Here is a 15,752-nt window from a genome sequence, read left to right on the forward strand (position 1 = left end):
TGGTTGACTCACTGCCAGGCCACCACTCTTGCTACTTGTGACCAGCTCTCTTGAACTGGAGGACTCCACTGACACCCCTCGGATGCTGTTCCATCGGACCAGTTGGCCAGCTTGCCGTTCTTTGTGGTTGCTCAGAGTGAATGTGTATTTACATGGATAATTCGTGGTGGCGTGTCAAACACTTTCTCAGTCTCTTTTGTCTTCAGAGTGTCTTGCCTCCGGCTTCTCCCTCGTGGCGTGCCCGCTTAGCTCAAAGGCCCTTTTCAGTTCTCCCCTTAGGTGCGCCAAATAGCGGCTAAAGAGTCATTACCACCAACTCCCAAGTGAAACGTCAGTGCTGATCCTGCCACCTGCTTAAACCGCACCCACAAGACATTCATTACACTACCAATAATGCTATCATGATAACCACGTTAAAAGTGTAAAATATTGCTAAATTGCTGATATTTTGCTAATGGTGTCTACAAACAATATTCACCAGTGTCTGCACAACGCAACTTGCTGTGTAGGCTCCTGTTTTATAACGACAAAGAAGAGTTGATTTTCCAGGAAAACTGCCATTTTATTCAGGTGTGAAACTACCTTAAAGTCCATCCATCCAGCTACTTTCATCCGCTTATCCGGGGCGGGGTGGTGGGGGCAGCAGGCCAAGCAAAGCACCCCAGGCGTCCCTCTCCTTAGCAATGCCTTCTAGCTCCTCCTTGGGGACCCCGAGGTGTTCCCAGGCCAGATGAGGTATGTAATCCCTCTAGTGTGTTCTGTGTCTGCCACTGCAGTGGCTCTACTCCGAGCTCCCTCCGGATGTCTGAGCTCCTCACCCTATCTCTAAGGCTGAGCCCAGCCACCCCACAGAGGAAACTCATTTTGGCTGCTTGTATCCGCAACCTCATTCTTCCAGTCACTACCCAGAGCTCATGACTATAGATGAGGGTTGGGACGTAGATGGACCAGTAAATCGAAAGCTTCGCCTTCCGGCTCAGCTCCCTCGTCACCACAACGGACCGGCGCAGCACCTACATCACTGCAGAAGCCACACCAAACCGCTGATCATCTCACGCTCCATTCTACCCTCACTCGTGAACAAGACGCCTAAATACTTTTAAGTTTATTAATAGATTATGTGTTATAGGATTGATGCATAGACTCGCATACTCTCAGATACCCAATCCCGCATTTTAGGCAGTATGGGAGGCGTTTCCAATACAGGTATTAGTATCCAAGCAACTCTGGTGAAAAGATGTAACAGTTTGAAAATTATCCATGGACTTTTTCCTTAATAGGTTTTTATTCTTTTAAGTAATCCTTGTGGCCTCACAGTTAAAACAGAGCTGCTCTGACTGCTTTAATACAGTAAATGAATTTTACATATTTGATTTTCAAACCAACCTTAATTGATGGAGGAAATACAGCCGGACATCGATACTAGACTGTTCTGTATCTGATCAGCAGCCCAGCATGGGTGCATAATGGAAATATTGCTTACAGGATACAAATGTCGTTTTAAAGGTAGACGCCTATTCAAGGTTTCAGTATTCATAGAAAAAAAAAAACTTTATTAAGACCCTTGACAAGCAGATGATGAAAAATCCTCTCCGCCACACACTGAAGGGCACAGTCACAGTGAGTCACAATCTGATTTGCATTAGCTTAGACAACAGACAAACTGTGCGAATCATTATCATATAGTGGGGGAGGTGACAGAGATGGACGAGGTTTGCTCTCCACGGCTCCCCGCAGCAACCTGTGGAGGCCACGATGTGGATCTTTGATTAAAGCACAATGAGGCTGAAGGTTGAGAGATTCCCCGCTGTGAGGATTAAGTTGCAGAAGGGGCAAGGCTGTAGGTTACATTTCAGCTCTGCAGAGGAGAAACCAACACCTGTGACAAATGCAAGAAAGATGAAGCTGAAAAGAATATTAAGACATATAAAACTGACAGAATATTAGCAGCATAGATCAGTTCAGATTTTTATTTTTCCACAAAAGAAATTTGTTTTTGCAGGAAAACACACTTAGACAACTCTGCCCTACAAAGATGTAGATGGAAGGTGGATAATGTGTCTCCATTTATTCCCACTGTAGAAAAAATTAAGCCAAAATACTCCAGATACAGCTGCTGCCATCTTGCGCTGGTGACATCATTTGGAGCCAGATTTTGCACAGTAGCGATCTCCATGGTATAGAGTTCCCCCCATACACCATTTATGCCAATCGCGAGCAGCGCCATGGGATCACAAACACACCAAATGACACACACAACCGAACCCTTGAACGTACATCAGTGTGATAAGAACCAGGTCCAGCCCCAGACTTTTGGGGCAGATTTGGTCTGGGAGCCCTCTTCAAAGTAATGTGTCGCCACTTTACATGGCACCACAACAACTTATGCGCATTGTATAAATCAGTTTAAGCACTCATAGTGTACAAATCATCATGTGAAGACTCAAGTGGGACCCATTAGCAGCAACACTGTCTTTAAATAGACTACAGTGAATACAGTATTTGTCTTGGCTACGAGTGGTCCTTCTCAGGGCCTTTTGCTTGATCTGGTTAAAGTTTGATGCGTATCAGGAGACTGGAGCTCATGTCCGATGTGAAACCAAAAGTCAGCAGTGAGTTATTTTAAGTCGGCCCATGTAACGGCACGTCACGTCGTCACACTCGTTAATGATTCTTTTCCTAAATCTAACCTAACCAGTAGGGACTCTGATTCTTAAGAGATCATACGAACAGCTGTATGAGGATATATTGACATAGCACATGTCATGCTACTGTATACAGTGGTAGAAAGTAACTAAGTACATTTACCCAAGTACTTTACTTGAGTATTAGTATTAGTAGTCCGCCACATTTTGGAGGGGGACATTGTACTTTTTACTCCAGTACATTTATCTGATGGATTTTGTTTCTAATTACTTTAAAGATTCAGATTATTAATACAAAATTCCTTCATTTTCTGTAACCGCTTATCCTGTATCCTACACTGCTGACATTGGGTGAAAGGCAGGGTACACCCTGGACAGATCACCAGACTATCACAGGGCTGACACATAGAGACAGACAACCATTCACGCTCACATTCACACCTACAGGCAATTTAGAGTTATCAATTAACCTGCATGTCTTTGGACTGTGGGAGGAAGCTGGAGTACCCTGAGAAAAGACCCCACGCCGACACAGGGAGAGCATGCAGGCTCCACATGGGGGGTGTCCCCCCACCCTGGGTTTGAACCAGGAACCCTCTTGCTGTGAGGCAGCAGAAATGAAAATGTAAAATATATTCAACAATAAAATCCAATATATTGTCATAGATTAAGCTACGTGGCAGTATAAGTGTAAAAATAATTACAGTTGGCCCAACCTTTACCAGCTGACATTAGAGTGATATAAATAATAATTTAACAATGATTGAAAACCAATAATATAATACATTTTATTCTGCAATGGAACATTCTGCATCAAGAGTACTTCTACTTTTGGTACTTACTAAGTACTTATGCTAGGTATATCTTAATGTTAATACTCTGAACTTTTTTACTCAAGTAAAATCTTTACTTGTAACACAGTATTTCTCCACCGTGGTATTGATACTTCACTTGAACTGACTGACTGGCCGTACGTCACATTGTGTTAATGTAATGTCACATATTGATATGATACAATATGTGATGCCGTATATGTGCACATAACACACATGATATGATATATGATATGGCATGATCTGATATGACGTATGATGTGATCTGACACATGATACGACACACGATGTGATAGGATTTGACACGTTTATAAGAAATTTGCGCCTCCTCACAACCAGATCAGGGTTTCCAGTGTGATAAACTTGCTAATTACAGTTCCGAGTGTGAGCGCTTGCTCTGTTGTTTATCTGAAGGAAATTAGAAGATAATTATATTTGTGGGACCTGTTTGGACTTGCTCTCTCTCTCTCTCTCTCTCTCTCTCTCTCTCTTTCTCTGCTTCTCTCTCTCACTCTCCTCCCTGCAAACAGTGCATTATTAATGCTGGAAAGCAAGCCTCTCCAAACAAATCACATACTGTAGCATCAGACACAATATTATTCATTTGATGTCAGCCACTTGTCAGGATGATTTGATTAAAAGTCTGCTTTATGAATTCAGCATCTGCCGTCTCTTCCCAGCGCAGGGCTTTTATTTTTAAATCCTCCATCTTGTGTAGTGTCCTTCCTGTTACAGTATATTTAATAACCACTTTTGAAGAAATGTATTAGTGGCAGTCACTGACAACCGAGCAGTGTTCAAAGTGCTTTCAGGAGGGACATCATTAATTTCATGATGCATTTTGGAGCTGAAGACAAAAGATAAAAAATTACAGCCCAACCTGCACTGGAGTTTGAGGTCGAAATTGACAGAGATTTGAGACTTTAAAGGTGTTACTGTAACTGTAAACATGCTCGCCAGTGAAAGTGAAAGCCATCTCAAGATTCACCCTCGTTTTGGAATGAGCTTTATCCACTTAGCGTTTCACCTTGCTATATTTGCGTTTTTCAGCGCCGCTTCTGTGATTTTCACTACCTTTTTATAACGTCCTGGCCTCACCTCAGTGCTATGGCGGTACACGCCCATAAACATCCAGAACATGGAAAAATAATAAGAGAATCAGAAAATACAGGCAGAGGACAGAGTCTCTGCGGATAAATACATGACTGCACACTTGTAGTGGGTCATAAGTGATGAATGCGAGGGATTAATTTTGCACAACTATTACTAATGACCAATAGTCTTCTCATATGAACACAATAAAAACAAAACACTCCTTAAATTTGATTATTAAAGAATTTTAAGCAGGACTAAAATAACTCACTGACACTGTCTCCAGATGTTTTTGTGGTCCTGTGCTGCAGTTTCAACTGACAAAATACATCTGCAATATGCTAATATGAGCCAGTATATCAACCCAGCCAATTTATCAGTGCAGCGCTAATTGAGTTTGTGGAGTTATGTTTACATTGAGTGTTTCTCACTACATAGTGTTGTGTGTATATTTGAGGTCTAACAAACATGTTGAATAAATTTCCCTTCCTCATTAAACATAAAATTGTCAGCAGAGAGTCGTGTACATGCCATTCAAACACTCAAACCAAATGGCGGACACTAAATATGGTGCATTATGTAGTAAATAGGGAGTGATTTCGGACACGGCCAACACTCCATAACATTAGTTAACGTCAAAGATTTCTAAGAAAACACTGTCAACTAAAATGTCTCCTATAAAACTGAGACAGCTTTTTTCTTTTATCACAGTGGTCATTTATATCTTCACTTATTTGGCTGAGTTGGAAAAACGCTTACATTGTGCAGGTTTAAAATGTAAAACAGATTAAAAAGAAAAGCAGCTATTATTTTTCATCTACATCTGGAGTTGCTGCTTTTGGATGTTTTGTATTAATAACATCATGTGTTGCTGGTTGGTGAAAGGTTAGTTGATGAACAGATAGAGCCACACAGTTCTGTATTGAATCCAATTATCTGAAATTTGTGTCATTAGTCAGAATTTTATTGTATTAGTTTCAAGAAATAATTCAACCTATATGATTTAGTAGTTTAACAATATATACAGTATGATGCCATTCTACAAAAAAAAAGGTATTTGGTAGACAGGACTGAACTTATCTGACAAACAACTCTAGTAAATAAAACAGATTCAGGAAGCATTTAAGTGTCAACTAGGGCTGCAATGATTAGTCGACTTATCGATGACTAATCGACTATTAAAATAATCTGTTACTATTTTAGTAGTTGACTAATCGGTTTGAGTCTTTTTCCATTTAAAAGTACTATAAAAGTACCCCACAATACTTTTATTGCAGCTTCTTACGTTCAAATCTTGGCAGCTTTACACACTCTCCCATGACGGTGAACTAAAACCCTGAGTATGAAACAAGACATTAGATGACATAATTTGGGGGTTTGTCAGAGACAGACTGACGTTTTTCAATATTTTAACACATTTTTCGATAAAATGATTAGTCGAATAATCGAAGAAATAATCAACAGATTAGTCGACAATGAAAATAATCGTAAGTTGTAGCCCTAGTGTGAACCCAATAGCCAGACTGAATGTTGCTGTTAAACGTTTCGTCAAACAATGGATATTTAACATTGTAATGTAGTGGATATGTTGAAACTTTATGTTTCTGTATGTTTCAACAACACTCTGTTTGACGTGTGGTGATGTTTAGGCACAATAATGACTTGGTTTTGGTTAGGAAAACATCGGGCTTTGGCTTTAAAATGGTTTTGGTGGCTCAATCAAAGCTGGCAATGCTGCAGATGTCTTACTAAAGGACACCAGACTTTGTTGGTCTGCCATGGTTTGCAGTTCATAAACATGTAATCAGAACTTTAGAAATGCTGATATGATGCGAAGATACTTACACGTATCCATGGTTTGCAGGAACATACAGTGGCAACATTTTCTTGTGGTTGCAAGTGTGTAGTCTGATACAGGTTGTAATCCCTATTTTTGAGATGAATTATTATCCCAGCTTCATTTTCCTTCCAATCTGAGGAATATGCACCTTCTTGTGACAAATCCTCGTCTGTAATAACATCTTTACTGACACCAATCACAGCTAATCAGCCCTCCATTCATCCTGTTTGTCTGCATTTAAGCATAGCAACGACGCAGCAGGGAGGGTTTGTCCATGTGTTATCCGCCATGTAATGATGTGACAGTTAAGGTCTGCGCTCTCACTTGGTAAAATGGGTCATGGCTGGATATCGGCATAATTACCCTTCATTGGCCAAGCTGTCCTTGAGCAGGAAATGAATATTTCTCTATTATGTACAGGGTCAGCTGATGTGTCCTTCAGATTTAATGCATGCCATCACGTTGGTGCTCACACACACACAAACACACACAGGACACGTTCATATACAAACAAATATAGCTGCGCACAAACACACACACACTTAAAAACCTTCAGGAAAAGAAATCTCCTATTAATCAACCTGACGTGCAACAAAATACATCTTCAGTCTCCGTGTGTCAGTAATTGCCTTCAATGAAACGGCCTTGAAACTGATTTTGATGCTGTGTAAGGACGCACAGCGCCGCTCTCTCTTTGTCCACTGATCCACACCAGGGACAACACTGCAGCAAAACCAACCAGAACAAATCCACTGCAAAAAAGGAGCCTGTAAAGAAATAAAATAATAATCCATCCATCCATTGAACAGAATGGTCCCCTGGCTGCCTCCTGATCTCAAAGTATTCTTTGCTTCCTGGACTCAAAGTAATTACTGTTGCGGAAATCAACAAAGGATTTACAGTAAGCAATGTGGGAAATCCTTAAATTAAAAAACGACAACCAAAAGGTGCATTTTGGTGAATGACACAGATGGAAGAGCCAAATCCTTTAACTTTTAAATACTTAAATAACTAGTAAATACAACAGCTTAAATGCATTTTAAGCTGCAACAAGGACGAGTAAAGAAAAGAACGAAAGAATCCATTAACACTGACATAATGGGAAACACATGTTTACAATAAATAAAGATAAACAAAGCCCTTAATGTCGCAACAGCAGTTATTTCCACCCAAAGAGCCGTATTAAAATTACAAATTGGGCCTTTGAAAGTAATAATCTGTGAAGTCCTACTAGTAAATGTCTGTTGTGCCTTAATGGCGGTATGACCATCTGTAGTGTGTTTTCATTGTACATGACCCTCAGAGAAGAAAAAAAAGAGCAAACTTGCACACTGTGATTCCCAGCATGCACGGCTGGTGCGTTGACTTTTATTGATTCACACAGACGCCCAAAGTGAAGCAGGAGTCGTTCAGCAAGCGCTGCACATCTGGTGTGTCAGGCTCAAAGCAAATAAGCAAGAGGTACTATGCTAAATATTCACCCTCTGTAGTCTGAGGTTCAACAATAGGATATACAGAACAAATAAAGTCTCACTGGAGCTCAATCTTCATCAGTAAACTCATAAAATGAACAAAAACGTGTCACACAAAACACAATACTCATGACCAAGCTGATTAAGTAACCTTGTGTATTTCTGTTACAATAACCTCTCCCCTCGTCCTCCTGCAGGCCCCCCAGCTCGGCACTCTGATGGGCGTCTACCTGCCGTGCATCCAGAACATTTTCGGAGTGATCCTCTTCCTCAGGATGACCTGGTTGGTGGGAATCGGAGGTGTCATTGGGACTTTCATCATCGTCTTCATGTGCTGTGCCACAGTGAGTGTGTTACCTACTGTTATATTTTAGCCCTTCTGTTGCTGCACACTGATGGAGCAGCACGTTGACTTGGTTTATCCTAAAATCTGAAGTTCACACGTTTTAAAATTCCTATTAAAAAGTGACCTTAAAGCGGAGAGCAGCATATTATAGCGCACATGGCATCAGGCAGTGCACAGTTAATGAGCTGTGCAGCAGCAAAAGATACCAGATGTTCACTGTTATTACCTTCATGGAGAACAGCAGAGATGAACAGAATCTAAAACTCTGCAATAAATACCATCAGACAATGTGGATTTTTCTATCATGAGAAATTTAGTTTACCATTTACACCACTGCTATCACTTTGACACAGTATCTGTAGCAGCTTTAGGCCACTGTGGGCAATGGAGCATTTTGCATGAATGTGATGAAGTACCTTGATTTGTCAGGTATGAGTTGTCATGATTGAAACATTTTTGGTTATTCGTAGCACCACAAGCAGAGCACACTCAAGGCAGAGACAAAGCAGCAGAACATCAGGTGCATTGAAGATAAACCATTAATTCTGCTGGGTCTAAAAGTTTCCTTTCACTCACAAACAGCTGCTCCTCTCATCCATTATTCTGATCTGATCAGCTCTGAATGAATCGACAGATCAATTATCCACCTCGCGAGCCACAAAGTGCTGAGGAGAAAACAGAAGTAACTGAGAACTCTGCCTGAACCAGTTCAGACCGGCGAAAACCTCCAAATTTAGAGAAGAAACGCAGAATGATAAAAGGGGACACACAAGCATTTAAAAAAGACAGTTTCCTGTCATCCCTCCTCAGCATAGAGGCGGCTGAGCTAACGGCTAGCAGCTGACGATGGTAACTTCATAAACATTTGTAAACAACGGTGACAGTGCTGACAGAGCTAACAGTGTTAACCAGGGGGAAATTGGAAAATTCTGCAGCAGTACCGTCCAGATATCAGCGGTAACTGCCATATCAGCACAGTGCAAAGCAGCTGCAGTGAGCTAGCCAACGGGACACACACATGCACTCACACGTAGACATGGCCAAACCACAGCAAAGAACAGAGAAGCTCAGATGACAACACACACAAAGACAGCGTGATTCTTTCTCTACTCAGGACGCCATTATTTCACTGTATCTTTACATAACAGATGGGGGTTTGCAACTATATTAATGCTCTGAGTGTCACATACAGGACCTTTACGTCACTGGATTAGCCAAAAGCATACATTACCATCTGCTTAATTTATTCAGAAATAGTTTCTTAATTGTTTAACAAGAAAATTTGCCATATTGTGAAATACATGATGGTCAGTATCTTGGCCATAATTCTCTTCTCTCCTCTGTGGAGTCCAAAAACACCAACAAAACGGGTCTTCGTAATTAGTTCCTCCAGCATCTTCCTGTCTGAAGCTGAGATTTAACTGCCCTGTAGACCACCACAAGGCATCATAAATTTTCTTTCACAGTCCCTAAACGCAGACTCTAAATAACATTAGTCTCCTCAGTAGGTACAGTCAACTTTGGCCCCCCTGTAAAGTCTAGATTGGTCAGAATTTCTATTGGCCCTTGCATTCCCATTCCCACTGAAGACCCACATCTTGAAAAATTGGTCTCAATTATGTACTTAAAATCATTTTTTAAAGAAAAGGCAGAGTTATTTGCTAAAACAGCGGGGCACTGTAGTTTTCAGCAACTCAACAGGAGTAAATGGTGCATTTGTTCGAGGGACTATATTCAGCTTCTAGTGAGTATTTACAACAGCAGGATGGTGTATGTGGGATGGACTCGAAAATAAACTTCAGTGCCCATTTTTATGGTAATGAAAGAACATGCCAATCAGTGTAGCAGTGTGACTCAGTAATGTGTTTTTAATAGTCCTTGGAGGCAGCACTGACAATACTTGTTAGTAGGATCAATTCATTTTGGTCTTTTTGATGTGATTTGATATGAATAGAAATAAAGAATATCACACCAGATGAGTCCTTTTAAAAAGAAAAAAAAACAAACTCACAGACACATATTACAAGAAATCAGATCTGACACGTGAATACGTACCTAGAAATAATGGAAAAAAATAAATGCGATATAAAGGCTTTTTAGCATCATCCATCCTCAGTGAGTCACCACTCTCTGAGTTACGGCACGTGCAGCTTTAAGTAGAATTCATCGAAACATCAGTCATCCTGTTTTTCTACCTTTCATTCCTCACACAGATGTATACATAATGTCCCCATCACTGCCTGACATGTGGAGCAACATGTGAGCAGCACTTCAGCCTCTTGGCACATACAATAGCACACTCATGGTTAAGAGTTTCAGAAGTGCCTTTGGGAAAAAACATACTTGCCAACATTGGGTTGTGAAAAATAGGGAGATTTTTTTCATCAGTGTATCGGCCCAAGGAATGGTTCCTTCGCAGAGTGTGGGTATAATTGTCGTCATTTCTTGCCTTGTATTTTAAACCTGATGAAGGAAACTTGTTCTGAAAATGTTGTTTCTTTGATATTCAATAAATGATTCTGTTTACCATTGAGAACAATGAAAAAATTAGAAGCCAGTTTCCTTTCGGCGCACATGTTAACCAATTGTGTCATCCACATCAGCTGCGCCGCGCCACGCAGCTCTGTGGCTCCGTCATTTCGGCTTGCTAGCGGCTGTGCGAGCCGCTAGCAAATGTGTCAAGCCGGGTGACGGAGACAACAGCTGGGAGCAGAACCGCTTTTTCGACCAGCGTGGAGAAATGCGCGTCTGATGAGAACGGAAGTGCTCTGGCTCGCGCGAGAATTTCGGTGCGCTGCGCTTTGCAGCACTTCCGCGGGCGGTGTGGCCCTGGCGTCAGGTGTCTCTCTTTCTCTATCCGTCTGTCTGGGCGCTGAACTGAGCGGAAGACAGAAACCAGCGAGTGACTACTACTACTACTACTACTACCAAAGTGCATGGATACCAAGAGGCAAAGCTCAATAGAACGCCCCATAGCAACAAATTCCCCCATGGTTTCGTCCTACCGCCGCCATTTTGGACCGTCAGCAGACCGCAGCAGACCCACTTGCATACAAAAACACACAGACAATCTGAAGTGCTTACATGCTTACAATGTGCTTACATGCTTACAATGCTACTCACCTCGTGATAGCTTGGTCACAGCTGCTTTTTCACGTTTTTGTGAAGCAAAATATAGACTTTAAAAAAAAACAAAACGACGAAAAACGGCCTAGATGGCATCTCTACATATTACATCCACTTATGAGAAGATTAACTTAATTACTCCTTCAAAATCACCCCATAAGCCAATCTACCAAAAAAAAAACCAACAAAAAAAAAAAAAAATCAATATTTTAACTGGACACACATTAATGGTGACATCACATAGTCAGGAATAAAGATTTATTTACAGTTTGTACAGTAAGGGGACAGTAATAACAATAATAATAATAATAATAATAATAATAATAATAATAATAATAATAATATATAGGCTATTATAATATGATATATTTTAATGCTAAAGCAGTAATCAGATCTGATATAAATGGTCCAAGAGGCCATATATATATATATATATGTGTGTGTGTGTGTGTGTGTGTGTGTGTGTGTGTGTATGTGTGTGTGTGTGTGTGTGTACATATATATATATATATATATATATATATATATATATATATATATCTATACAGTACAGGCCAAAAGTTTGGACACACCTTCTCATTCAATGCGTTTTCTTTATTTTCATGACTATTTACATTGTAGATTCTCACTGAAGGCATCAAAACTATGAATGAACACATGTGGAGTTATGTACTTAACAAAAAAAGGTGAAATAACTGAAAACATGTTTTATATTCTAGTTTCTTCAAAATAGCCACTCTTTGCTCTGATTACTGCTTTGCACACTCTTGGCATTCTCTCCATGAGCTTCAAGAGGTAGTCACCTGAAATGGTTTTCCAACAGTCTTGAAGGAGTTCCCAGAGGTGTTTAGCACTTGTTGGCCCCTTTGCCTTCACTCTGCGGTCCAGCTCACCCCAAACCATCTCGACTGGGTTCAGGTCCGGTGACTGTGGAGGCCAGGTCATCTGCCGCAGCACTCCATCACTCTCCTTCTTGGTCAAATAGCTCTTACACAGCCTGGAGGTGTGTTTGGGGTCATTGTCCTGTTGAAAAATAAATGATCGTCCAACTAAACGCAAACCGGATGGGATGGCATGTCGCTGCAGGATGCTGTGGTAGCCATGCTGGTTCAGTGTGCCTTCAATTTTGAATAAATCCCCAACAGTGTCACCAGCAAAACACCCCCACACCATCACACCTCCTCCTCCATGCTTCACAGTGGGAACCAGGCATGTGGAATCCATCCGTTCACCTTTTCTGCGTCTCACAAAGACACAGCGGTTGGAACCAAAGATCTCAAATTTGGACTCATCAGACCAAAGCACAGATTTCCACTGGTCTAATGTCCATTCCTTGTGTTTCTTGGCCCAAACAAATCTCTTCTGCTTGTTGCCTCTCCTTAGCAGTGGTTTCCTAGCAGCTATTTGACCATGAAGGCCTGATTCGCGCAGTCTCCTCTTAACAGTTGTTCTAGAGATGGGTCTGCTGCTAGAACTCTGTGTGGCATTCATCTGGTCTCTGATCTGAGCTGCTGTTAACTTGCGATTTCTGAGGCTGGTGACTCGGATGAACTTATCCTCAGAAGCAGAGGTGACTCTTGGTCTTCCTTTCCTGGGTCGGTCCTCATGTGTGCCAGTTTCGTTGTAGCGCTTGATGGTTTTTGCGACTCCACTTGGGGACACATTTAAAGTTTTTGCAATTTTCCGGACTGACTGACCTTCATTTCTTAAAGTAATGATGGCCACTCGTTTTTCTTTAGTTAGCTGATTGGTTCTTGCCATAATATGAATTTTAACAGTTGTCCAATAGGGCTGTCGGCTGTGTATTAACCTGACTTCTGCACAACACAACTGATGGTCCCAACCCCATTGATAAAGCAAGAAATTCCACTAATTAAGGAGGTGACTACCTCTTGAAGCTCATGGAGAGAATGCCAAGAGTGTGCAAAGCAGTAATCAGAGCAAAGGGTGGCTATTTTGAAGAAACTAGAATATAAAACATGTTTTCAGTTATTTCACCTTTTTTTGTTAAGTACATAACTCCACATGTGTTCATTCATAGTTTTGATGCCTTCAGTGAGAATCTACAATGTAAATAGTCATGAAAATAAAGAAAACGCATTGAATGAGAAGGTGTGTCCAAACTTTTGGCCTGTACTGTATATATATATACATATATATATATATATATATATATATATATATATATATATATAGGTAGATTGGCTTATGGGGTGATTTTGAAGGAGTAATCAAGTTTCTTATCTTCTTATAAGTGTTATCTGTTATCTATAAGTGTTATCTTCCCTCCAAAACTGGCATATTGAATTGATATTAAAACATTTAAAAAGTACACCTCAGGGGCCGGTTGCACCAACTGGTCTTTACTAAGCCTGGTCGTAACTCCTAAGACAGTCTTTGTTAAGACCAGTCTTAAGGAGTGGACTTACGCCGGTTGCACCATCAGGGCTTACGCCTGGTCTTAGCTACGCTGGTTTTAGCTGTGCACATCCATGTGAATGCCCCCGGAATGCCCCTCGCAGCCTGCCTAGAGGAGCGCGGTGATGTTAAATGACGCGCCGCTGAATCACCCCATGTGCTTGACAGATGACAGTTGACAGTTGACAGCCCCTCTCATCTGTGTTGACAGTTTATTTACAGTTTAAGATTTGAAGAAAACATGAAGGATCAACGAAAAACTTTACCGACACTGAAATTAGAAAATTAATCAAGCTGTACAGCGAGCACAGAGACGTATTACAAATAAGAACAAACAGTTGGTATGGGCAGAGATAACGGGGCACATCAATACGTGTTCAGACTCTGGCTGCCTTCATACAGAGGCTGACATGAGGAAGAACTGGAAAGATCTCAGCAAGGCAAAAAATACATCTCCTTCAAAAAAAATCATCCAACTGGCGGGGGTCCTCCCCGAAAACCTCAATTTACAGTGACATCATTGTTGACGTATTTGGGGAGGATTCCCCTGCCTGGTGGGAAGGCTGGTGGTGGTGCTGCGTTGCAGCCCAACACAAACTGTAAATCCAGTGACAGCTCTCTCAATAAGTTCAAGCAGATCTCTCCTACCGAATTGAAACCTCTCAATCAGCTCCTCGTCATTATATAGGCTATGTCCAATTGCTTCTGTCCCTAATTACCCTCTCCCGTCTAAATGCCCGCTCCTATACAGACAGTGGATGAGACGTGCCATAATAAAGTTGCGCTCTCTGCGCTCTAGAGTGCATGAGCGCAGCTTGATAATGACCTTACGCCTGCTCTTGACTAGGTGTAAGATTTACGCCTGGTCTTAGTGAGAAGAAGTCTTAAGCCCTGTTGGTGCAACCGGCGTAACTATTAGGTCGGACTTAGAACGCCAAGTTACCACCAACTTAGCTTAAGACCAGGCTTAAGACCAGTTGGTGCAACCGGCCCCAGGAGTTCTTACCTGTCGGGATCCTTCGGGAAATGGTGGAAGGCCAGGTGTGGGGTGTTCCACTGATAGTTGTTGCAGTTAATTGCACTACACTGTTTTCTTTTACTTTTTTTCTCCTCTCTCCTTGACACCTTGCATGTTGTCTGGGCGCAACAGTCCAAGCTCAACAGTCCAAAATGGCGGTAGTGCCCCTAGTGGCTGTTGGCAGAAATTCAACAGAGCTTCGCCTCTTGGTATCCATGCTCTTTGCTACTACTACTACTACTACTTCTTCTTCTTCTTCTTCTTCTTCTTCTTCTTCAGCAGTATCAACGCTACTTAGCATATCACTGCCTCCAGCGAGTGACTGAGTCACGTCACCGGCTTGCCTCATATGCACAGGCAGGCCAGGGTTGCTAGATACTGCGACAAATATCTCCCACAATATTACTTGTTTCCTTCGCTGTAAAATCAGGAGATTAGCGGGAGAAATTACTGACCTGGAGCATCGCGGGAGATAGGGTTAAAAATCGGGAGTCTCACGCGTGAATCGGGAGAGTTGGCAAGTATGGAAATAATAATAATAAAAGTGGTAATATTGACCGTGCTCCAAACTCAACGAAGCCCTGTTGAGGCTGCATTTCAGGGGAGTAAGTTTTAACTTGTATCTTATTTAAGCCAGTTTGATTATTACTGTCCACTGGTGGCGCATAATGTTGCTGTAACTGCAGTCGCATGGTGGTAGCTATTACACTGTACCATATAAGGTGGATAAAGAGGGAAGCAGCCACTCCATCAACGCTCCAGTTGTATTTAAAGATGCTGCACATTCGATCTGTGAAAAGAACAAAATGGATGATGACACAGTACGACGTTCCCTGGTTCCCATTAATGTCAGCGGCACAGAGCTGTCGTGTGTCACAGTGACTCTGGTGTTGGTCTGACACCCAGTCGTGGCCTTGAGACTCAAATTACAAAACACACTGTCCCGCAGGATTGTCAGCGCT

At 41.6% G+C, this 15,752-nt stretch overlaps 1 protein-coding gene across 5 annotated transcripts in view; it reads left to right on the plus strand.

The window, feature by feature from the left end:
- Window positions 1-15,752, plus strand: part of slc12a5a (solute carrier family 12 member 5a) — a 231,524-nt gene that overhangs the window by 178,549 nt on the left and 37,223 nt on the right. For all 5 annotated transcript variants that reach the window (XM_078170026.1, XM_078170027.1, XM_033626399.2 and 2 more), the window contains one exon: window positions 8,080-8,226. In XM_078170026.1, coding sequence (XP_078026152.1) covers window positions 8,080-8,226 — 147 coding nt within the window. The remainder of the gene's footprint in view (window positions 1-8,079; window positions 8,227-15,752) is intronic.

The sequence above is a fragment of the Epinephelus lanceolatus genome, chromosome 1, assembly GCF_041903045.1.
Source record: "Epinephelus lanceolatus isolate andai-2023 chromosome 1, ASM4190304v1, whole genome shotgun sequence".
Lineage (NCBI taxonomy): Eukaryota > Metazoa > Chordata > Actinopteri > Perciformes > Serranidae > Epinephelus > Epinephelus lanceolatus.